This window comes from Microcaecilia unicolor, chromosome 3 (assembly GCF_901765095.1).
Source record: "Microcaecilia unicolor chromosome 3, aMicUni1.1, whole genome shotgun sequence".
Lineage (NCBI taxonomy): Eukaryota > Metazoa > Chordata > Amphibia > Gymnophiona > Siphonopidae > Microcaecilia > Microcaecilia unicolor.
Window position 1 is genome coordinate 105,726,836 of NC_044033.1, and position 25,343 is coordinate 105,752,178.

The 25,343-nt window shown below is 41.9% G+C and overlaps 1 protein-coding gene across 2 annotated transcripts in view; it reads right to left on the bottom strand.

Moving 5' to 3' along the window:
• Window positions 1-25,343, bottom strand: part of RIN2 (Ras and Rab interactor 2) — a 147,487-nt gene that overhangs the window by 105,327 nt on the left and 16,817 nt on the right. Inside the window, exon 2 of one of the 2 annotated variants that reach the window (XM_030196231.1) lies at window positions 6,515-6,615. In XM_030196231.1, coding sequence (XP_030052091.1) covers window positions 6,515-6,615 — 101 coding nt within the window. Of the gene's footprint in view, window positions 1-6,514; window positions 6,616-25,343 lie in introns of those variants that run through there. The other variant, XM_030196232.1, reaches the window with a different exon arrangement.

Consider the following 25,343-nt stretch of genomic DNA (forward strand, 5'->3'; position numbering starts at 1 on the left):
CAACTTAGCCTGCTGGCCCCCCTCCTCCCCCATGCCATGCTGGTACAAGTGGTGCCGGGCGGTAAAGTTGCTGCCTCTGAGCTGAGAAATCTGGGCAGTGGACTGTCATCAGCTCCATCCCACCAAGTCAACAGTTCTGCCTTGGCCCTACAGCACTACAAGGACTTGGAGCCAGCTTAGGTTCCTTCTTCAGCACTGCACACCAATCAGGGCCTCATCGGGGCAGTAGACTTTTTCTGTTGGAAGCTCAGCTCAATAGGTAAAAAAAAAAAAAAATTATATTTAATGTTGTTGGTGGGCTACTGGGCTTCCCACCAATATTAAATATAAACTTTTTTTCTTTTTAACTTGGGCAGTGCAGAGTCCACCCCCTCTCAGGACAAAAGTCAAGCAGTGCCCAGATTAAAATACAAATGTTTTATATTTAATGCTGGTGTGCTTCTGGGTGGGGGTGGGAGTGGGGATGGGCAGGATAGATGCCAAAGCTTGCATGTTACCATATTTTTTCTATAAGCATGAGAAAACTACTCTACGGGGTCTGACTGTTTATTTTTATTGAAGGGAATATTTTTTTGTTGTTGTTGCCTGAGTGTGTGCAGAAAAATATGTTGGTTTGGAATTATAAATTGGAATATGCAAGCCTTTGGAAATGTGCATCTCCCCTACCCCTATTCAAGATCTGGTATCTTTAGTTTCTATTTCTCTATTTTTGCTGTATATACACAGTTTGACTGCTCACGTTTTCTGATTATGAAAAAAAGAAATATACATCTCTCTTTGAATACTTCCTCCCCTAGGTTAATAATGAGTGAGTAGTGTACCTCACCTGCATTTGTCAAAATTAATTGATTTTGACAGGTGACATGCCTACTTCTGGGTTTTCAACCAATCAGAAGGACAAGCTCAAGCCATGCCCACTTCCTGCCCGCTTGATGACATCACCACCCAAGCAACACCCATCACGCCCACTCCCCAACCCGCAGATCTGCCCCTTTTGATTAGTCACACCCCTTGCTCTGCCTCATTTGCACAGCCGTCCCAAATCCTGCCCCTTTTGCATAGCCCTACCCCTTTTGGTGATGTCATCACAGGAAGTGACATCACAACCACAATCCTTTCTCAAAATGGCGGCCACTATTGTATGCATCACGTCACTTACTGGTTCCAGTACTAGCCGCCATCTTGGATGGGGTCATGTGATGGGAAGTGACATAAATAAACCCCAACACCACCCCCCTACAGCCTCGGTGGAATTTAGTTGTGAATACTCAACTTAACCTTTTTGTCTCACAGGAAAGAAAATAGACCATTTTCTTTTTCTTACAATTTTTCCTTTCAAACGGATACCTTTTGCTTACTTTTAAAGCTGTTTTTATTGAATGACAGCTGTTTTAAGGTTTTAAAACAAAAAAATAGTCTGCCCGTCCTCATCCTCCTTTTAGCTTACATAAGAAATCGTAGGGGTCTAACTCATTAGGCTTTCAAATCCATTCACACAGGGGCAGAAGCCCGTGGGCTATGCCTGCAAAAGAAACTCTGTGAAATTGTGCCCTGCAGTTCGCACGCACACACACACACACACACACACACACACACACACACACACACACACACAGAGGTGTATCCTGTATCCTAGTGTGTGAATTCTAAAACATAGGGATAACATGAGCAGAAAAAGTGCCTTTTTATACAGGGTTTGTCTGTGTAAGATCACATAGCCTGTAGCTGAGCTAATTGTTTCTGAAGCCCCTCTGAAAGGAAATCCGCTTTCCAACTCATCTCTCAAGGCACAGCACTGCTGCTTTGTGTGACAAATTCTCCTCCTCCTGTTTTCAAATCAGGCTTCCAGACTTCACACAGCCAAAAGCCTGTTCTTCAGCAATGCTTCTATTTTCTTTTAGCAGGCAAGTTAAAAAAAAAAAAAGTGGTAGAATAAATGCTTTTATATAGGAATTGTTTTGCCCCTAACAGTATCCATTTTAGGAAGCATACAATGTTTAAAATAATCTGTAGTCTTACAGGGGTTGGGTAACTTTTTCCTTCCCTACCTGGAGTGTGAGAGATGCAACCCACCTACCCACTCCCCCCACCCACACAGCTCTCGGGTACCTGGTACAAACCCATTCCATGCTACCAATCCTAGGGCAAGCAGTGGCTTTCCAATGTCTGTCTCAATAGCAGATATCACGCTGCTATCTGTTTCATGTAGAATATTTATTTTGTTTGACTCACTTTCCTCTTTAACATAAAGTGCAAACCCTCCTCCAATGTGATCCACTCTATCATTGCAATATAATTTGCATCCAGGGATAGATCACAAGTGTTGTAGAGCACAATTTTCTCTTTCAGATGATACTGTTCACAAGCTGATTCAGGCAGACTCTTTTTTAATAATTGGCTTTGAACTTTGGTACATTTTACCATTTGCGCTGACAGTGCCAACTTTGAAGAGATCCTGCAGGGCGGTTATAGATGCTGGTTAGTTACAAATCTGGCAGTATTATGTCCAGCACAAGCATAATGCTTGTTCAAAATTTCAAGTCCTTATCTTTGTTTGCATGGAAGTTGTTGCGGTCTGAATATTGGTCCAAATATGTTCCGATGAGTCGCGACCAATTTTGATGCACACTTTGAGTCATTTTGCATCCATAATGTTAAAATGTATTTCATCGGAATTAGCATCAAAAACTGTACAGGATTTGAATTTTTTAGCCACTCTTATAAATGTGTTTGGATTTTATTAGACCCAAAAAATGGCATTTTGGTAAATGTTGCGCGCTCATGGACTGACAACCTTTCAGAAAAGGGGGTCTAGATCTGCAACTATTGCAGTTAGAGACCTCAAATTTTGGGAAACCGTTTAACACCTGACTCGCGCAACAGATAAAATGTCAACAAAATTGGAGACATGATGGTGGGAAGGTTTAGACCACTTGGCATGGAATGACCCAAAATACTACTACTACTACTTAACATTTCTAGAGCGCTACTAGGGTTACGCAGCGCTGTACAATTTAACAAAGAGAGACAGTCCCTGCTCAAAGAGCTTACAATCTAATAACTCACCCCGGCAAACAGTGAATACATAGAGCCAACGGGGTGCAAAAAGCATGTTAAATAAATGAATTAAATAAATGTATGCAACCCCAAAGTGACAAAGGATAGGAGGCTCAAAATGTAATTGGAAAAGTCCCCACCCAAGATGCACGGACTTCGGGCTGCACTGGAAGCGCTTTCGATTTAGCTACATTAAGTGTAAACCCCGACAGCTTACCAAATGTCTGGATCAACTGAAGCAGTTTACACAGAGATTGTTGAGGATTTGTCATAATTACTAAGATGTCATCTGCAAAAGCTAGGGCCTTCAGAGAATAATTTAAAATGTCCATTCCTGATGTCAAGGGGTCAGCATTAATGCTGTACAGCAAAGGTTCTAGACATAATACAAATAGTAGGGGCAATAGGGTTCCCCAAGATATTGAAAAAGACTGGGTATGCTCACCATTAATCAAAAGTTGAGCTATAGGGGAATTATACAGAACTTGAATGGCACCCAAGCACCAGTCCTGCAAGCTCATGTAGGACAGCACTGCAAATAGGTGATCCCAATGTACCTTATCAAAGGCTTTTTCTGTGTCCAGCCCAACCACTGACGCCAAAATTGCCTGACAATGAGATATTGCTAATGAGACTTTATGCACACCTATAGACCAATTGCCATGCCTTCACAAACCCTACCTGTTCCTCCTTCACCAAAGTGGGTAGGTGAACTGCCAGCTGATTGGCCAAAACCTTAACTAGTAATTTAATGTCCACATTGAGTAATAAAATTGGCCTATATGAATCGGCTTCTTCTTTGGGCTTATTGGGCTTGGGGACAAGCGTGATCAACGCCACTTTAGCATGTTGAGGAATGGTCCCAGTCTCTGCCACCTCCTGATGATAACTTACAAGAGGGCCCAACAAATCAGTCTGCATCGCCTTATAAAATTCGCCCAACAATCCATCCTCCCCAGGAGCTGAAAAGGATTTCAAGGCTTTAATTGCTGTCTGAAGCTCTTTGGCCTGCAAAGACACATTAAGCATGTCAATGGCCTCTGGGGATAATTGAGGCATCTCTGCCTGATCCAAAAAACCCCGAATTGCTGATACTGTGACTGGGTTGCCACTTGATATAAAGACTGAAAATGTTGCAAAAATCACTGAGCACTGGGTATAGCGCTTGAAGCCACTGGGAACTTTAGTGGAAATGGATGGGAAAATATTGTTGGTTAAATTAAAGGAAGCAATGGTGCCTGAAAAAGGGGCGAGGCACCTGAAAAAAATAGGGCGTAAACCCGGCCAAGGCTCAAAAGCGACCTTGTGATGATGAAAATAAAATTTGGCAAAAAAAAACTAAGAAAATAAAGGGAAGGAAAAAGAAAATCCATGAATGGAAGCACCGTCAAAAAGGCAAAGAAAAACATGCCGAAAGGTACAAAAAATAAAGCTCTTGGACCGAGCAGTATGTGGAGATGGTGAAAAAGTACACTCTCTTCTAACTGCAGTAAAAAAACAACTGAGGTGACAGAGTCCGTGCGTTGGGCCGGAAGGCACCCGCACATGTGCAGTGGACTGTTTCTTGAACTTCACAAAGCTCTTCTTATGCTTGTCATAAGGTCTGGACTGGGCAAAGCTGCCTGCGTTACCCACTTGCGAGAATAGATAGGCCTGCTTGTCCTTGGAGAATGTCCCCTCTGATAACCACTTTAGTGGTATTCAAAAACAGCTGAGGTTGCTGAACATATTGCTTATTGGTAGAAAGAAAGACGCACTGAGGCAAACAGCTTCTGTGCAAGAAGTACATAATCCAAGCATGAATATGTTCCGTGGGCTCGAGATCTATGAATGTAGTCTCTTTTGGTGAGGTGGAGTAATCACGAAGAATCTACCAAATGAAGTGTATTGGTAAAAGATTGAAGGGCTCCCTTGACCAAGGAATGATGCCCCTGTGCAGCTGGACCTGATGTACAGTCCATTGTAGAGTTCATAATTATATTCATGCCCATCACTTGAGTGGGAAGCAGGTTCGGGCAGAACGCTTTGTCAAATGGGGTAGGACCATACACAACCAAAAGGTAAAGGTCCTTACTGTGGACCTATAATTTCAAAAGATGATAACACCCCTTTATCTTTAAAAATTAAGTCTGCCTTGTAACTCAGAGTTTTCCAAATTAATACTGCCACCCTTTCCTTACAAGCCCCCAAAGAGGAATAAAAATCTTCCCCCACCCAATGACATTTCATTTTCTGATGTTCCTCGCCACTTAATCTAGTCTTTTGGAGACAGCCACATTTTAGTGATTAAGGACTACCAAATGTTTTGCGCATTTAATATGAAACGTAATGCCACCCACATTCTAGGTAGCAGCTTAGCATGGAGCAGTGGTCACGGCGGCCTCCAAGAAAAACACTGAAAAAGTTTGAACCCAGAACACCCAGCCCTCATCCCAGGTATCTGGTGATAGAATGGACAGCTCTGAACATATAACAATACATACATACAAACTGCAAAACAACAGGTATGCAAGGCTTCCGTGGTGTGTTGTGGAAACTAGTTGCTAGTACTTAAAAATGGAGATGTCAAAAATCAATACTTCCATGTATAATCACTAGCACAACATTTGGGAGATGATGAGCAATGCTGCCCTTTTCTGCACGAATAACTTTGTAAAATTGCTGCTTCCATTGTACATGCTGCCAAAATATAGGTGTATTTGCCAGTGGCTTTATAAGTATTTCAGAAAAAGCTCCACATTCAGCAGAACGTTTTGTAAAATAATAGTGGGAACGGTGAACACCCAACCTAGATATCACAATTCCTACTTCAACATTTTAAGCAAAATGGGGCTTAGAATGTAACAATAAATTACTTTCTCCAGCCTCATCAATAGCCTTGCTCTTACATTTCACAAGTCTCATAAGCTTATTAAGACTATAACACAAGAAAAACCATTCTGAGTTAGATCAAGGTTCATTGATCCTAGCATCCTGTCTCCAACAGTGGTAAGTCCAGGTCACAAGTACCTAGAAGAACCCAAAAAGTAGACCACATTTCTCCAGTTCACTAGAATGGATATAGTTCTAATTATTTGGCTTTTTCTTTTATACTTGTCGAACAATTACCAGTACTGTACATTTGCATTTTCATCCTGAGACAACATGCCATAGAAGTAAAATTATTCAAAAATGGCTACTTATAAACATATTTGCAATACTTAACCCTTAAAACTATTTGTTATGGGAAGACTGAGGCTGCAGATTTGAAACACTCCCATTTTAACCACAAGACACACCCACAACATCTTTATTGTGATTAACCCATCAGTACCGAAAGACCTTTGTGCTCACAGAGTTGATATCTTTGAGAGGAAAAAAACCCCACATGCATACTGAACCTTAGATAAACCATATATAAAAACAATCTTACTGTCTCCTGCAGTCTAGCAATAGTGCATAAAATCATTGTAATCACCTGGGGTCTCCAGTGGAGCTGGATTCAGTTTTCAGGATGAGGTCCGTTTCCACCATTTCTTGTTTCAGCTCTCCGATCTCAGAGGCAAGTGTGTCAATGAGCTAATCAAGGACAAAACCAGTCTGATGTTAATGGAAGAGGCGTGGAAGGAGAAACATAGGGCAGGGTTAGTCACATTATGAGGAAACGGACCACAAGTCTTTTTTTATCCTGGCTGCCTCTACTTCCTCCAAGGGAAAGTAGGGGGAGGGGAACCAGTTCCTAAGGTATAGCAGTCAGAGAAATAATAAGGACATACTCACTTTCAAAAGATACCTATATACACACACACACACACACACACACACACACACATGTGCGCATACAGATATTACAGCTGCCAATTCTACTTTTCTGGCCAAAATAATATTTTCCAGCTGCTTCTCTCCTAATGTCTCATGTAGTCTCATACTATACATTTTGAACTTCATCAGAAATGCACAGTTAAGAGGCCTATGTAACAAATAAATGCTATTTTTACCACACAGGATAAGCACATTTACGGGCCTGCTCATTAACTTTTCACTGGTTAGTGTGGTGAACACATATGATATCTGGGGCACATAAGCTATGAGTCTAGGCTCAGTATATCAGTACACTGACCAACAAAGCTTGATGTAGCACACACAATATTGCTCTTAAGAGAAATTACTACTTATCATTTCTATAGCGCTACAACTACTACTACTACTTAGCATTTCTATAGCGCTACAAGGCATACGCAGTGCTGTACATCATACATAAAAAGACAGTCCCTGCTCAAAGAGCTCACAATCTAAGTAGGACAGACAAACAGACAGACAGAACAACTAAGAGGTAAGGGAATTAAAGAGGGGATAAAAGGGGTACAGGGCAAGTGAGCAGTGGTTAGGAGTCAAAAGCAGCGTCAAAGAGGTGGGCTTTTAGCCTGGATTTGAAAACGGCCAAGGACGGAGCTAGACGTACAAGGTCGGGAAGTCCATTCCAGGCGCGAGGTGCTGTGAGATAAAAGGAACAGAGTCTGGAATTATCAGTAGAGGAGAAGGGGACAGAGAGATTTATCCACAGAACGGAATACCCGAGGGGAGCATAGGGAGAGACAAGTGTGGAGAGGTACTTAGGAGCGGCAGAGTGAATGCATTTATAGGTCAGTAAGAGAAGTTTGAATTGAAATCGGAAACGGATAGGGAGCCAGTGAAGTGACTTGAGGAGAGGGCTAATGTGAGCATAGCGACTCTGAAGGAAAATGAGTTGCGCACCAGAGTTTTGGACTGATTGAGGAGGAGAGAGATGGCTAATAGGGAGGCCGGTGAGAAGCAGGTTGCAATAATCTAGGCGAGAGGTGATAAGAGTGTGGATAAGGGTTCTGATAGAGTGCTCAGAGAGGAAGGGACGGATTTTGCTGATGTTATAAAGAAAGAAACAACAGGTTTTGGCAATCTGCTAAATGTGAGCAGAGAAGGAGAGAGAGGAGTCAAAGATTATCCCCTAGGTTACCAGCTGATGAAACAGGGAGAATGAGAGTGCCATCCACAGAAATAGAGAAAGGGGGGAACAAAACCAAGATTTAACATGGTTGAATCCCCTTTCTCTGGGTGTTGTAAGATTTATGTATTCTCAGAGCAGAAAAAGTGAAGGACTAGTATATGACTTGCTCTTTCAGCAAAATGTCTATGTTCCCGAAAAAGAAAATCTCTTTGAGAATATGAGCAGAATTAACATAACATAACACATGGTCTTATATGCCACTATAACCTCTCATGTTCTAAGCGGCTAACAATAACAGAGCTGAGGCAAACCCCCAGGATAACAATACAATACCTAGAAAAAAAATTACAGGCCATTACATAATATTAATTTTCTGAAAAACAAGTTTTGATCTTTTTCCTAATATCTAAATAAGAATGTGCTCCAAGTTACAGAAAAATCTCACATCACTGAGAAAAATACACTTGGAAATGACCATGGATTCCCCAAAAAGTAGAGCAGGTTATTTTCACAAAGCAACAAAATCTTTAGAATTAAAAACATTGTATTTTCAATCAAAAAAAACAAACAAATAAACAATATATATATATATATATATATATATATATATATATATATATACATACATATATATACAGTGGTGGAAATAAGTATTTGATCCCTTGCTGATTTTGTAAGTTTGCCCACTGACAAAGACATGAGCAGCCCATAATTGAAGGGTAGGTTATTGGTAACAGTGAGAGATAGCACATCACAAATTAAATCCGGAAAATCACATTGTGGAAAGTATATGAATTTATTTGCATTCTGCAGAGGGAAATAAGTATTTAATCCCTCTGGCAAACAAGACCTAATACTTGGTGGCAAAACCCTTGTTGGCAAGCACAGCGGTCAGACGTCTTCTGTAGTTGATGATGAGGTTTGCACACATGTCAGGAGGAATTTTGGTCCACTCCTCTTTGCAGATCATCTCTAAATCATTAAGAGTTCTGGGCTGTCGCTTGGCAACTCGCAGCTTCAGCTCCCTCCATAAGTTTTCAATGGGATTAAGGTCTGGTGACTGGCTAGGCCACTCCATGACCCTAATGTGCTTCTTCCTGAGCCACTCCTTTGTTGCCTTGGCTGTATGTTTTGGGTCATTGTCGTGCTGGAAGACCCAGCCACGACCCATTTTTAAGGCCCTGGCGGAGGGAAGGAGGTTGTCACTCAGAATTGTACGGTACATGGCCCCATCCATTCTCCCATTGATGCGGTGAAGTAGTCCTGTGCCCTTAGCAGAGAAACACCCCCAAAACATAACATTTCCACCTCCATGCTTGACAGTGGGGACGGTGTTCTTTGGGTCATAGGCAGCATTTCTCTTCCTCCAAACACGGCGAGTTGAGTTCATGCCAAAGAGCTCAATTTTTGTCTCATCTGACCACAGCACCTTCTCCCAATCACTCTCGGCATCATCCAGGTGTTCACTGGCAAACTTCAGACGGGCCGTCACATGTGCCTTCCGGAGCAGGGGGACCTTGCGGGCACTGCAGGATTGCAATCCGTTATGTCGTAATGTGTTACCAATGGTTTTCGTGGTGACAGTGGTCCCAGCTGCCTTGAGATCATTGACAAGTTCCCCCCTTGTAGTTGTAGGCTGATTTCTAACCTTCCTCATGATCAAGGATACCCCACGAGGTGAGATTTTGCGTGGAGCCCCAGATCTTTGTCGATTGACAGTCATTTTGTACTTCTTTCCATTTTCTTACTATGGCACCAACAGTTGTCTCCTTCTCGCCCAGCGTCTTACTGATGGTTTTGTAGCCCATTCCAGCCTTGTGCAGGTGTATGATCTTGTCCCTGACATCCTTAGACAGCTCTTTGCTCTTGGCCATTTTGTAGAGGTTAGAGTCTGACTGATTCACTGAGTCTGTGGACAGGTGTCTTTCATACAGGTGACCATTGCCGACAGCTGTCTGTCATGCAGGTAACGAGTTGATTTGGAGCATCTACCTGGTCTGTAGGGGCCAGATCTCTTACTGGTTGGTGGGGGATCAAATACTTATTTCCCTCTGCAGAATGCAAATAAATTCATATACTTTCCACAATGTGATTTTCCGGATTTAATTTGTGATGTGCTATCTCTCACTGTTACCAATAACCTACCCTTCAATTATGGGCTGCTCATGTCTTTGTCAGTGGGCAAACTTACAAAATCAGCAAGGGATCAAATACTTATTTCCACCACTGTACATATATATATGTAACTGAGCTGTACTGTGTTGTTTCTGTTCCCTATGACAGGTTTCAATTTCCTGTTAAAAGTTGCTGCAAACAAAAGATTAGGAAAGCTTTTTTTTTTTTTTACATTTCACTAATTTTTAAATGATTCTTTCCCCTCATTTAAACATACATCCTCTATCCAATGTGAAATCTTTTCTTGGGAATGAAGCAAACTGCAGGAAATATTATTGTACTATTACAAGCGCCACCCCTATGACTGTAATCAACGGATGCAGAAAGTTGAGCTTGCCAACTGATTTCAGACAGCAATTCCTATGGAAACATTCTGTTCTATAAACAAGCCTTGCTGTGCTCTCCTGAATTATCCTACCAGCTAGGAAACAGCAGCTCATCAAGTTAGTTCTTGTTCAGTTCTTTCACTGGACTAATATAATTACCAAAAGTGGAAGTGGTTATAGACATTAATTTACCCCTGAAGAATATAAAATAATTTTTCAAAAAAAGCTATATTTCTACCATCTATATGGACCAGTGAGCCAGACACAATGTTTCTCCTCCAAAAAGTGGCAATAGTGTGCTGAGCTGCATAGATAAGATGGCCTGGCAGTTCTCGAACTACATCTCAATATTATTATTATTAGCATTTGTATAGCGCTACCAGACGCACGCAGCACTGAACACCTGACATAGAGAGACAGTCCCTGCTCAAAAGAGCTTACAATCTAAATAATACAGACAGACAAGACAATTAAGGGCGAGGGAAGTACTGGGTGAGAAGGAACAAAGGTTGGGGGGAGGCAAATGAGTAGTGGCTAGGCGTCAAAAGCAGCAGTGAAAAGGTGGGAATGATATGGTCTCGGATAGGAGAAGAGAATCTCAGATTTTCAAAAGGATTGGCAAAGCGATCATTCTGACTGGGAAGCAGTTAAGAAAGCAAATACCCTACATGGGGCAGTGGGAGGAAGGAGACATGAACAGGGAATGAAAGGGTCTCGAACAGGAAAGCTGGGATTGGTCCTAAATTGGGGAGGGAAAATAATCTGAAATTTTCAGTGGGGGTGATGCCCTCCATCCATGAGCCTCAATAATACCTCGATAGACAGTATGGGGGCAGGGGGGGGGAATAAATATTTCCTTAAATTTCCCTTACCTCATCATGAACCTGTAGCAAAAAGTTTACTACCTCAGGGCATGACTACAGAAGTTGAAGTGGCCCGCACATGCTGAACAAAGAACGAGGAGGATGCAATATTCACCTGGTGATTACACATGGAAACCAAATGAGCTGCAAGTCAAACAACTGCCCAGTCAGAATCATCTAATGATTCCTGCAAGTCGGTGGTGGGCAGTCAAAGCATTCAGGGGATTCAGTGAATCCCCAGCCCTGCCCTCACACTGTCAATTGCTTTTTTTTGTGTTTTGCAGTGGTATCTCTTAATCTTTATCACCTTTCTGTCCCTTCATCTATAGATACAAAATCTCTTCTATCCCCCTCCCTCTGCCTCTCCTTGCTGTCTTTCAAACCTGTCTGCTTTCACACTGCTTGCGAATCCTTCTCTCTGGTGCATCCCTCCCCTGCGTAAACAGAAAGTTATGTCAGAGGAGGTGTGATTCATGAGAGAGGCGGCAATTCAGAGAGCAAGAGGGGAAAGAGAGAAAGGAGGAAGCAGCGAGGGGGGGGGGGGGGGGAGGACAAAAAGAGGCAAGTGTGCGGTGGGGTTGATCTCAGAGTAAGAGAATGAATGGGGCAAAAGGAGGGCCCAGAGGAAAGAGTTTAGAGTGGCAAAAGGAGAAGAGAAATGCAGTTAGTGTTGAGGCAGGATGGAAAGAAGTGGAGTAAAAGGAGGGGAATAAGGGGAGCTGGGCAGAGTGAGGGAAGTTTAGGGCGCAAGAAGGGAAGGGGGAAGGAATGGGGCAGAGAGGGGAGTGTGGAGTAGGTTCAAGATATGAAGAGAGGGAGTATGGCAACAGGAGGGGAAGAGAAGATAGTGGGTGTGGGGAAAGAGAGGGAAGATAAGGGACAGAGGACTGTAAGTGAATGGATAGTTGACAAAATGAGGAGAAATGCAACAGGTAAGAGAGAAAGGGAGAGAAAGAAGCTATTGAGCACAGTTTACAAGGGGAAAGCGGATTGGGAGGGGATATGAGTGTTTTAGTTGAAATCACTAAGTCCCACTGACTCCATTGGGAATGGGAACTGTTATGCTGGGGCTCCAGGCACCTTCTGTTGGTTAGTTGGGACCATCAAGCCCCTCTTGGTGTTCTTGCTGGAGTTGGAGATATACTGTTAGGGCTGCCAAACCCCTTGTTGCTTTTGTGAGGGTGAGAAGTACTGTGTAGGAGTTGCTTAGTCTCCCTTGTTTCTGTGGAGGTGGGAGGTGTTCAATTGGTGCTGCTGAGCCCCTTTTATTGTCTGCCATATTTATTAATGCTCCTTTGGTAAATGTTACTACATGCCACAGTTACCCACTGGAGCAGCACCAGAGACACAGTAGCATAAACCAAAATATAGTACAGCAGGGAAATTCACTTATGATCCAAACCAGGAGTATACACACAAACATGTTCAGGGATATGAACCCTCCTATATTATCAACTCCTATCATCCAGATGCTGCAAAGCAGCGAGCAACTGAGTGTGTAATCCTTACAACTATGTCCCCAATCCAGGACTGAAAATCCTTGGGTTGTATTCCACCCATCAATTGCTACAAAAATCTTAAGCCTCACTGTTCTCACTCCCCATCTCTGGGTGCAAAGTGCAGTAAGATAGACCTGGATTCTTTGCAGGGGAGAGTGAAATGATCCTATTTTTGATCCCCAAAATGCTACAGGCTTGGTGCTATACCCCTACTGTATGTGTTTCTGTTGGCCATCCACTCAGTACCCTTCAAGCACTATGTGGGTTCTGTGGTAACATTAGCAGCAATGGAAGAGAAAAACCCTCTACCCTCCTTTGAGATGAAGCCATGTCATGGGATCGGTCTTTCAACAGCAACACAAAGCTCCCACTAACTGAGATGCCCGATAGTATAATTCCAAGTTACACAACTCCATATCATCCTCCCACTTGTTCCTATATAATATACTGAATCCAATCCGTGGACTTTTGTGATGCCAAATAAAACTAGCCCCAGATATCACTTCAGGAACATGAACAAGAAAGATGTTGAAAACAGGTAAAGCAATTGGGTGTTTCATCATATTTGGTCAAACTGCATTAACAGATAGAATCTAGCAGGCACTGCAGGATCTAGATAAGTCTTCCCACCCTCCCCTAGGACAACTCTTCATTTATAGTCAGTTATTGTAATTAGGATAACAAGCAAGGAGTGCTCTTGCAGAGTTTTAAATATATTTCATTACTGTCTAAGAAGGAAACACTAAATAAATCATACAATATACCATATAAACTAAAAGACATTATTAGGCTAATATCCTTAATACTGTAGCAAATTTTAAATTATTGAAAAACTCAAAAACACTAAGATGGAGTCAGCAGTCCAGCAGCGAGAAGGGTGTTATCCAGTCTTTTGCACTGAGTGTCACATATATGATTATCTCCCAGTTGGTGAGATGTCATATGTGTGAGCCTGATGCAAAGAGCTCCTAGCTCTCAGAGAACGTGTCCGTTCTCTTGAGGCTAGAGTAGCAGACTTGGTGGAGCTGAGGGAGACAGAGAGGTACATAGAGGAGACCTACAGGAATGTTGTAGAGAAGTCCCACCTCCAGTCTGGTAGCCCCTGTGCTACCTTGGAGGAGGGAGGTCTCCTAGAAGGACAGCATCACCCTGGTGAAGTAGGAAGTTCTTCTGTAGCCAGGACCTGCCCACCAGGGGATGTACTATTCTCTTGCACCGAGGATATGTCTCCAAGTGCTGCCCGGGAGGGAAGGGTTAGGACAGCTGTTGTAGTTGGTGATTCGATCATTAGGCATATAGATAGCTGGGTGGCTGGTGGATATGAGGATTGCCTGGTGACTTGCCTGCCTGCCTGCCTGCCTGCCTGGTGCGAAGGTGGCAGACCTCACGCATCACCTAGATAGGATTGTAGATAGTGCTGGGGAGGACCCGGCTGTCTTGGTACATGTGGGTGCCAATGACAGTGCGACGAAACAGTGCGACAAGGCGGTGGCCGTAGCTAGAAGATTGCTAGGCTGTATAGAGAGAGGAGTGACCAGCAGAAGAAAGGAGGTTTTAATGCCCCTTTATAAGACGTTGGTGAGGCCCCACCTGGAGTATTGTGTTCAGTTTTGGAGGCCGTATCTTGCGAAGGATGTTAAAAAAATGGAAGCGGTGCAAAGAAAAGCTACGAGGATGGTATGGGATTTGCGTTCCAAGACGTATGAAGAGAGACTTGCTGACCTGAACATGTATACCCTGGAGGAAAGGAGGAACAGGGGTGATATGATACAGACGTTCAAATATTTGAAAGGTATTAATCCGCAAACGAATCTTTTCCGGAGATGGGAAGGCGGTAGAACGAGAGGACATGAAATAAGATTGAAGGGGGGCAGACTCAGGAAAGATGTCAGGAAGTATTTTTTCACGGACAGGGTGGTGGACGCTTGGAATGCCCTCCCGCGGGAGGTGGTGGAGATGAAAACGGTAACGGAGTTCAAACATGCGTGGGGTATGCATAAAGGAATCTTGTGCATAAGGAATGGATCCTCAGAAGCTTAGCTGAAATTGGGTGGCGGAGCAGGTGGGGGGAAGAGGGGTTGGTGGTTGGGAGGCTAGGATAGGGGAGGGCAGACTTATACGGTCTGTACCAGAGCAGATGATGGGAGGCGGGACTGGTGGTTGGGAGGCGGGAAATACTGCTGGGCAGACTTATACGGTCTGTGCCCTGAAAAGGACAGGTACAAATTCAAGGTAAGGTATACACATATGAGTTTGTCTTGGGCAGACTGGATGGACCATGCAGGTCTTTTTCTGCCGTCATCTACTATGTTACTATGTTACATAGGAAAATGTGGGAGAGAGGTTCTGGAAGCCAAATTTAGGCTCTTAGGTATCAACAGAAATCAAACAAAATAAAACATGGAAAAGAAAATAAGATGATACCTTTTTTATTGGACATAACTTAATACATTTCTTGATTAGCTTTCGAAGGTTGCCCTTCTTCGTCAGATCGGAAATAAGCAAATGTGCTAGCTGACAGTGTATATAAGTGAAAACATTCAAGTATTACTATGACAGTCTGACAGGGTGGGAGGGTGGGGGTGGGTAGGAGGTATGCATGGGGACATCAAAGCATATCATTGATATTCTAACAGGATGGGTGTGGATAGGTGAGGGGAGAGGTGATCAACAGAAAATTACAGCTTTATGGTTTATAATGGGCTAGGAACCCCAGATCCTTGTTAAGTCCTTTCTGTTGGGTGTTAAAATATTCAATCATTCTGACCGGCTCTTAGGTAGAAAGCTCAAATCCAAAACATCTAGGGTAGCATTTTCTGAAATGCTACCCGTTTCATGCACAGGGCCCAAGACACAGGCAGAGCTTCGGAGTCTCAATGCGTGGATGAAACGATGGTGCAGGGAGGAGGGTTTTAGATTTGTTACGAACTGGGCAACATTCTGTGGAAGGGGGAGCCTATTCCGAAAGGAATAGAGCAGGAGATAGAGCAGCTTTTAAACTAGAAATGGGGGGAAGGCCGACAGTTGCTCAAAAGCACGTGGTTCGGGATAAGGTATCTTTCAAAGATATCACCAAAACAGGGAAGATAGGGTATCCTGATAGTGAGGTTGCAAAAGAGACCATAGTAGATCAGGTGTCCTTAAATAAAAATAAAAATCAGACAAAAGATTTCAAATTAATACTGTTAAGTACTGAGCATGATGTAAATAGGAACAACAAACAGTTTGAAATGTCTATTTGCGAATGCCAGAAGCCTAAGAAATAAGATGAGAGGTTAGAATATATTGCACTAAATGAAAAATTAGATATAATAGGCATCTCTGAGACCTGGTGGAAGGAGGATAACCAGTGGGACACTGTCATACCGGGGTACAAATTATATTGTAGTGATAGGGTGAATCGAATTGGTGGAGGGGTAGCATTGTTTATTAACGAGAGCCTTGAATCAAATAGATTGAAAATTCTGCAGGAAACAAAACACTTCTAGGAATCACTGTGGATTGAAATTCCATGTGTAAAGGGGAAAAGGATAGTGATAGGGAGTGTACTACCGTCCGCTTGGCCAGGATGAACAGACGGATGCAGATATGTTAAGAGATGCAAACAAACTGGGCAACACAATAATAATGGGTGATTTCAATTACCCTGGTATTGACTGGGTAAATATAACATCAGGTCACGCTAGGGAGGTAAAATTCCTTGATGAAATCAAGGACTGCTTTATGGAGCAGCTGGTACAGGAGCCGACAAGAGAAGAAAAAATTCTAGACTTAGTCCTTAGTGGAACTCATGATCTGGTGCGGGAGGTAATGGTGCTGGGACCGCTTGATAACAATGATCATAATATGATCGGATTTGATATTAGCTTTGAAGTATACATAGAAAATCAAATACGTTAGTTAGCGTTTAACTTTAACAAAGGAGACTATGATAAAATGAGAAGAACGGTGAAAAAAAAACCGTAGAGGAGCGGCTGCAAGGGTCAAAAATTTACATCAGGCATGGATGCTGTTCAAAAACACCATCCTGGAAGCCCAGGCCAAATATATTTCGCGTATTAGAAAAGGAGGACGGAATACCAAACGACAGCCAGCGTGGTTAAAAAGTGAGGTGAAGGAAGCTATTAGAGCTAAAAGAAAATCCTTCAGAAAATGGAAGAAGGAACCGACTGAAAATAATAAGAAACAGCATAAGGAAAGTCAAGTCAAATGCAAAGCGCTGATAAGAAAGGCTAAGAGGGACTTCGAAAAAAAGATTGCGTTGGAGGCAAAAACACATAGTAAATTATTTTTTAGGTATATTAAAAGCAGGAAAGTGGCAAAAGAATCGGTTGGACCGCTAGATGACTGAGGAGTAAAGGGGTGATCAGGGAAGACAAAGCCGTAGTGGAGAGATTAAATTAATTCTTTGCTTCAGTCTTCACCGAGGACGATTTGGGTGGGATACCGATGCCAGAAATGCTATTCGAAGCTGAGGAGTCGGAGAAACTGAATGAATTCTCTGTAAACCTGGAGGATGTAACGAGGCAGTTCTACAAACTGAAGAGTAGAAAATCTCCTGGACTGGATGGTATTCATCCCAGAGTACTGATAGAACTGAAAAATGAGCTTGTGGAGCTATTGTTAGTAATATGTAATTTATCCTTAAAATTGAGCGTGGTACCTGAAGATTGGAGGGTGGCCAATGTAACGCCGATTTTTAAAAAAGGTTCCAGAGAAGATCCGGGAAATTATAGACCGGTGAGTCTGACGTCGGTGCCGGGCAAAATGGTAGAGACTATTATAAAGAACAAAATTATAGAGCATATTCAAAAGCATGGATTGATGAGACAAAGTCAACATGGATTTAGTGAAGTGAAATCTTGCCTCATCAATCTACTACATTTCTTTGAAGGGGTGAACAAACATGTGGATAAAGGTGAGCCGGTTGATATTGTGTATCTGGATTTTCAGAAGGCGTTTGACAAAGTACCTCATGAAGGACTCCAGAGGAAATTGGAGAGTCATGGGATAGGAGGTAGTGTTCTACTGTGGACTGAAAACTGGTTAAAAGATAGAAAACAGAGAGTAGGGTTAAATGGTCAGTATTCTCAATGGACCTAGAGATGGGAGTAACTAGTGAGGTAATTAAATTTGCTGATGACACAAAGTTATTCAAAGTCGTTAAATCGCAAGAGGATTGTGAAAAATTACAAGAGGACCTTACGAGACTGGGAGACTGGGCGTCTAAATGGCAGATGACGTTTAATGTGAGCAAGTGCAAAGTGATGCATGTGGGAAAGAGGAACCCAAATTATAGCTACGTCATGCAAGGTTCCATGTTAGGAGTCACAAACCAAGAAAGGGATCTAGGTGTCGTCGTTGATGATATGTTGAAACCTTCTGCTCAGTATGCTGCTGTGGCTAAGAAAGCAAATAGAATGTTAGGTATTATTAGGAAAGGAATGGAAAACAAAAATGAGGATGTTATAATGTCTTTGTATCGCTACATAGTGCGACCGCACCTCAAATATTGTGTTCAATTCTGGTCGCCACATCTCAAAAGATACAGTGGAATTAGAAAAGATACAGAGAAGGGCAACAAAAATGATAAAGGGGATGGGACGACTTCCCTATGAGGAAAGGCTAAAGCAGCTAGGGCTCTTCAGCTTGGAGAAAAGGTGGCTGAGAGGAGATATGATAGAGGTCTATAAAATAATGAGTGGAGTTGAACGGGTAGATGTGAAGCGTCTGTTTACGCTTTCCAAAAATACTAGGGGGCATGTGATGAAGTTAAAATGTAGTAAATTTAAAACTAATGTGAGAAACACTTTCACCACTCAATGCGTAATTAAACTCTGGAATTCGTTGCCAGAGAATGTGGTAAAGGTGGTTAGCGTAGCGGAGTTTAAAAAAAGGTTTGTATGGCATCCTAAAGGAAAAGTCCATTATTAAATGGACTTGGGGAAAATCCACTATTTCTGGGATAAGCAATATAAAATGTTTTGTACTTTTTTGGAATCTTGCCAGGTATTTGTGACCTGGATTGGCCACTGTTGGAAACAGGATGCTGGGCTTGATGGACCTTTGGTCTTTCCCAGTATGGCAATACTTATGTACTAGCGGCTGCAATAGTGACAATAATACAAGAAGGTGTTCAGTGCAAAATGTGTGGGCATTGGCTCTGTGTTGACCTTCAAAGGTTTGACCAAAAAGATGTGAAATGTGTATGTATTCTTGGTTCTCCTGCTATTTGCACGGAAATGCAGGGAAACCCAGCTAACTTTTCTACCAAAAATTGCTTGTACCAGCCATGAGTGATGTGGACTCACAATGTCCTACACTTGAGAATACCAATTTACTAGGCATGCTGCTTGGTGAGCAGTAAAGGAAAGAGCCAGGGTCAGAGGCTGAGGGGTTGCTTTGTTTGCTGTTGTTCCTTGAAATGTATTTGTAATTACAAAATAAACTTTTTTTTCAATAAAAATAAATATAGTGTTTAAAAAAAAAGTTTGACCATACCTTCTGCATCCACTATGCCAAAGGATCTGTGACCGTAATCTTGATAATCTCTCTAAAGTACCTATGTTTGTGCTGAGGCTCCCTCAAGGCAGAATACAGGTCTCTGCTGCCTACTGCTGAAGATATAGCCTCTGCCAGAAAGTCCAGGTAAGGAAGCAGTGAAAGTGGTAGCCAACAAGGTCCTATTTACGCTGCCAGTGCTGCAAAGGAAGTCACCTGCTTCTCTGCATACCCCTAACTCCTCTACCTCTTGTGCTCAAGTTTCTACACCCTACCCAACAGCTTCTCCTTCTATTAAGCCATAGCACTGGACTGGAAGATAATGCTCCATTTCCCCTTCCCTTCCTACTCATACAGGGTGGCCAGATCTTAAAGAAGTGTTTGGTAAGGGTTTGAGCTGATTTTACAGTTGTAGCTGCAGGTACTTCTTAAGCACCAAGAACTCTGGGGCCAGTCCTTCCTCCTGTAACAATTCCCCAGGAAGCTGGCTATGGGAGGATGTCATCTAGGGTGATAATGGCAGCTGAACGCAGGGCCTCCATACCATCCTTGAAGGACTTCACAGCCTCGTCATGAATAACCAATCTATACTGCCTTGCATAGATAACTCATGAAGAGGCATCTGTTGCTCTGATAACAAATCAGTATTATGAGACAGGTAGATAATGACTCCAATTGCAGAACTATTAAATGGACAAAGAACCCCTTATCCATATGTCATTAAAGCCTTGTTCCTTTCATCTATGCCAATGACATGCAGTCATAGAGGAGGGAGTTGGGAGATGAAGTCTCGGGTATCAGAGACTACTCTCTAAAAGATATCAAACCTGAGAACTTCTGAAAGATGTACTATGTAGCAATGTCCCTCTGTCTCTCCTCTTTGGATTTCTGAAAGTTCTTAGAGAGAATGGCACACTCTTTTTCAAACTCGCATCATCCCTAAGACTAGAATTGAGCCAGACAGTAAGGATGGGATCTAAGGTTATAGCCTTGACTGCCCTGACCCTCCCAGTTTCCAACTAGATAGAAAAATTCCCAAAACTGGCTAGGGTAAGGATCGATTCTCAATATATTTTTGACATTGAAAAAGGACTGTGAAATTGGTCTTCTAAATGAAAAGACTGCAGACCACTGGGCTAGAGGGGGTCTCAAGCCTCAAAGCAGGTATTTCTGTCTTTCTTTAGGCATGATAAACATGTCAGAATATTGCTCTGAGCACTACTGATGCTTATTAAAAAGAAATGGTACAAAAGCCACATATACATATAAATCTAAGTTCAATAAAACACCATAAATACCTGGCTCTCATTGAGCTCTAACTAAACAATACAGCAGATTTATTATTGTCTGGGGCCAGCTTAAGCTTGTTAGCCCTTTTAATTTTAAAAGACACAGCTTAAATCTTTGCTTTACCCTTCGCTATCACCTATAATGCTCTATTATGTATTGTGTTGACATTGTAAATAGTATACCATGCCATACTTTGTATTGTTTTTGAATATTTTTACTGCTGTAATTGTCTATTTCTCATGCTTGATTCTTACTGTACACCGCCTTGAGTGAATTCCTTAAAAAAGGCGGTAAATAAATCCTAATAAATAAAATAAATTAAAATAAATTAAATGCCCCTTCCTGGTTTACTTTACCTTAGGCTGAAGCTTGCAGCAGTGTTTTCAGAGACAGCATGTTGTAATCGCTGCCTACACTGCTGGTAAACACCACAGGTTTGTACGGCTTGAGGGGGGGGAGGTGACATAGGTTATGTAGGAAGGTAAGGCTGGACCTGTGGGAGGGAAGGGGAGGATAGAGGAAGGTATGAGCTGATGCTAGATTGCCAGGGAGCAGGGAGGGAGTCAGTGCATGAGATCAGGCCCCTTAAGCGTGTGAGCTGGTGAAGGGGCCCAAATGCATGTGCCACACACTGAATGCATACGACTTGGCACGTCTGCGTTTGGACACAAGCGTTTTATTTTACCAGTTGAGTCACTCTCACCACCTTAAAGGAAGTAAGAGTTACCTCCTCTAAGGCAGTAAGAGTAACTCAACTGGTTGCCACGGAAGCCAGTTATCTTCTATCTAGATTTATTTGCACACAGTTTCCAGCCTGGAAAGCACACCGATTTAGAATTACTTCAACTGTTCAGAATAGATATGGGAATTGAGGCCATGTTCTCATGGAGGTAGTCAAAATTCCATCCCTGGTTCTGGCTGTGATACAAGTTGGGATTTCTGGACCCTCTGGTAAATTTGCGACGACATTATATAGGAAACCCACAGACCAAAATAAATTGTTACAATATGGTAGCTGTCATAGCCATCCACTGAAGCATAAACTGCCCTATACTCAGTTTTTGAGAGTAAAGAAACTGTGTTCAGATAATGACGAATGCAGAAAACAAATGAAGGTAATGGCTAACAGATTTATACAAAGAGGGTACCCAAGGAAATACAATGAAGAAGGGTTGTTTAGAATGTCACAGAAACAAAGAAATGATCTCCTCCATACTACTATTGATTTGAAAAAGAAAAAAGATTGAATGTACGTTATATTATGACCACGTCATCTGATTTAATTAAAATATTTAAGAAGCATTGGTCATTGATACAGAATATTCCACACTTTTCTGATAAAGAATTATTAATAGCAATCAAAAGGAATAGGAATTTGAAGGATTGTCTTGCACCATCGGCTCTACCTGTACTCATAAGAGGTGAACCAGTGTGGGGACATTTTCCATGTTTGAATTGCTCATTTTGTAATGTTAATTTGAAAAATAAATGGTTTATTCACCCCATGACAGGAGAGAGATATGAATTGAAGCAATACTCCAACTATGAGAGCATTTAACAAATGCATTGCTGAGCATAAAAGTGCTATAACGAGAAATATACAGGAGAAACCACTAGTTGAACATATATATGACTTGAAGCACTCTTTTGAAGAATTAAAGTTCCTTGTATTATTAAAAATTAAAACATTTTGTAGAGGTGGAGATACAGACAGGCAACTATTACAAGCAGAGCAAAGAATGATTTTTAAATTCAACACAGTGAAACCCTTTGGACTGAATCAGGAGAATGATTACACAGTATTTTTATAGACAAAACTTTTTTTTATTATTTTATATATTATTTATGGTCCAATTCATCACATTTTTTGGATTAAAAGTGTTTTAGACACCAATTTGATATATAAGCTTTACCATGTTGGAAGCATAGCTTGTGGTCATTACACATTGTGCTATTGTGAGAGTGAAGCTAAGCTTGAGTTAAAGGATCCTGACGTCTGTCATTATGATGTCATGATGTTATCAGTTTGGCAGTGATTAAAAGTTTGTTTATTAAGATAGATTATTCTTTTTGTCACTATCTATGCAATAGGTATGTGTTGAGAATTGAATGATGTGAAGGGATTAGTTTTTGATGTTTTTTTTTAGTAAGTAATGACCTTTGACCCGGATGTGAGGTTTTAAAATAGCAAGCCACAGCACAGATGGTATTGCTGTTGCATTTTGATCCAGAGCAGTGTCTGCTGACAAGTAGTCAGCTTTAATCTATGTGACGTTATGGGAGATGGCAGCATGGAGTAAAGCAGATGTATAAGTATATTTACTATAGAATGAGTTATGGTCTTTTGAAAGTTAGTTTCATTTATGCAGCCATGTCTTTTGATGATGTCATAGACAAGGCTGATAAAGTTTTAGGATTCAAGGTGGTCTATTTGTAGAAGATTTATAACAGTGAGTAATTGAATGTTTTACACCATGAAATATAGCCAATTGTTGATATGATGAGAATTTTAATTGAGCTGATTGGTGAGATGTAGAGTTTGTGATACATGGGCTGATCAAGATGGGATTTAATTTTGTTTTAGGCTTTTTTTTGAAGGAGTATGTTGATCACCCCTGATTTTTAGCTATGAATTGATACATTATTGGATTTGATTAAATCCATTCAATGTTTTATACACTTTTATATGTTTGGAAAGTGGCTTGTCTTATCTCCTCCTCCATTTTACTTTTGAATGTGTAATGCATTTATTGTACTTTATTTTATCATTTGCTGTTATGACTTTTTATATATTTGAGAAGATATATATATTTATATACACACATAACTTGAGATGATATCACTATTTTTATGTTTTTATTTGTAGTTTTACCCCTGACGCAGCCTGAGGGCGAAACGTGGCCACGTCAGGTACTGCTTTTATCTTGGTTTGAATAAATTATTTCTTTGTTTTTATATATGTGTATCGGACTACTTTTTATAATAGACTTTTATGTAGCAAGTAGACGGTTGCCTTTTTTGTTTTTCTTTTTATCTGTGATACAAGTTGGGACTTCTGGACCCTCTGCTGAGTGGGATGTGAGTGAAAACACTGCCAAGACTGGGAGGAGCAGGAGGGGGAGGAGAATACCTATGCCTATGAGGAACAGGCCCCTCCGTTGCCTTCTGCTGTGGAACCTCTAAGAGGAGGCAGCCAGGTGGGAACTGGGCCTGGAGAGGGTCTTAAGAGTGTCACTATGCTCCTTAATGACAGCAGCAGTTTCCTGGACTTTAAATTCAAAGAGATTCTCTCCATGGCATAGCACGGCACATCTTGTTTTAAGGCTAAGGCCTGCAGCCAAGTGAGTCTGCAGGCTCCAATCCCCATGGAAAAAGCTCTTAATGTCATTGTGAAAATGTAAAAGTCAGACTATATATTTTCCCCACTTCATCCCTTTGGTTACTAATGAGTGGAGTTTCTCTGACATCATTAAGTAGAGTGTTCACAAACTCAATAACACTGTGCACTATGTTCTGCAAGTACTGTATATACCTATGAACAGTGTTGTGGGATAAGAGCAGAGCATTCTGAAAGAACTTTTTCCCAAAAGACTCCAATGTCCCAACGTCCCTCCCTGGGGGTGTTGAGTGACTCTGGGATCTCTTGGCCCTTTTGAGAGAGAATTTGACCACCATGGAATAGTGAGGAAGCTGTTGCTACTTAAATTCCAGAGCATTCTAGATTTTTGACATTCTTATTAACAGGAGGAACAGAGAAGGGAGTCTCCCATATTCTCATCTGTACATTCTTCTGGATTCTGTGAATGAGCACTGTCACAACTTCATGGGGGGGGAGGGGCACAAATTGGAGGATATCCAATGTTTTTGTCCTGGGTTCCTCACTAACTGCAATGAGATGGCAATCTTCCAAATAAAATCAGTGAAAGAGAGCTTCTCTAGTGGGGATTTGTCTCTCTCATGTGTAGGGGAGGGGTATGAACAGAGACCACAGGACCTCTCCTCTGAGAAGACCCTTGACTCTTCCTGTCTTAAATTGCTGATAGAATAATCATGCCTTCTACAGCATTGACACATCAATGATTCATAGTGCCTCAGTGAAGCTTTCTCCTCTGACACACTGGAAATAGACACCAGTATAGCGGACCTCAACTCTGAGCCCTCTCCAGGCCTCAGTGTTGAAGCATCTATTTCAGTCAGGGCATGGGTCTCAAGTAACAATGATGTTGAAGCTGCAGCATCACACTGAGTAAAAAAGCACTCTGTTTCCTCCTCAAAGGCTGCCATTGAAATAGGGATAGGGTCTCAGGTCTATGGAGGCTAGCACGCCTTCTGCAATATCATACAGGATGTGCTGTCTTCATGTCAAGGGCATTTCAAGGACACCGGTGACATTGGTATCTTAGTGCTCTCTGTGTTATGCTTCAACAGGAAGCAATATTGAGACACATCGGCCTCCACTCAATGTCCTATATGACGCTTCCTCAGCACAGATGAAAATGAGGATAAATCTTTCCTCTTCTTCAGGTGAGAATCAGGCAATGACCAATCCTAGTTGACTCTACCGATGCCTGATATCAAGGATAACCAAGACACTCTCTACCAATGCATCTTCGGCATCCTGGAAGCACCTGGAACCATCGAGACAGATTTCTTTTTATGTCTATGGGCC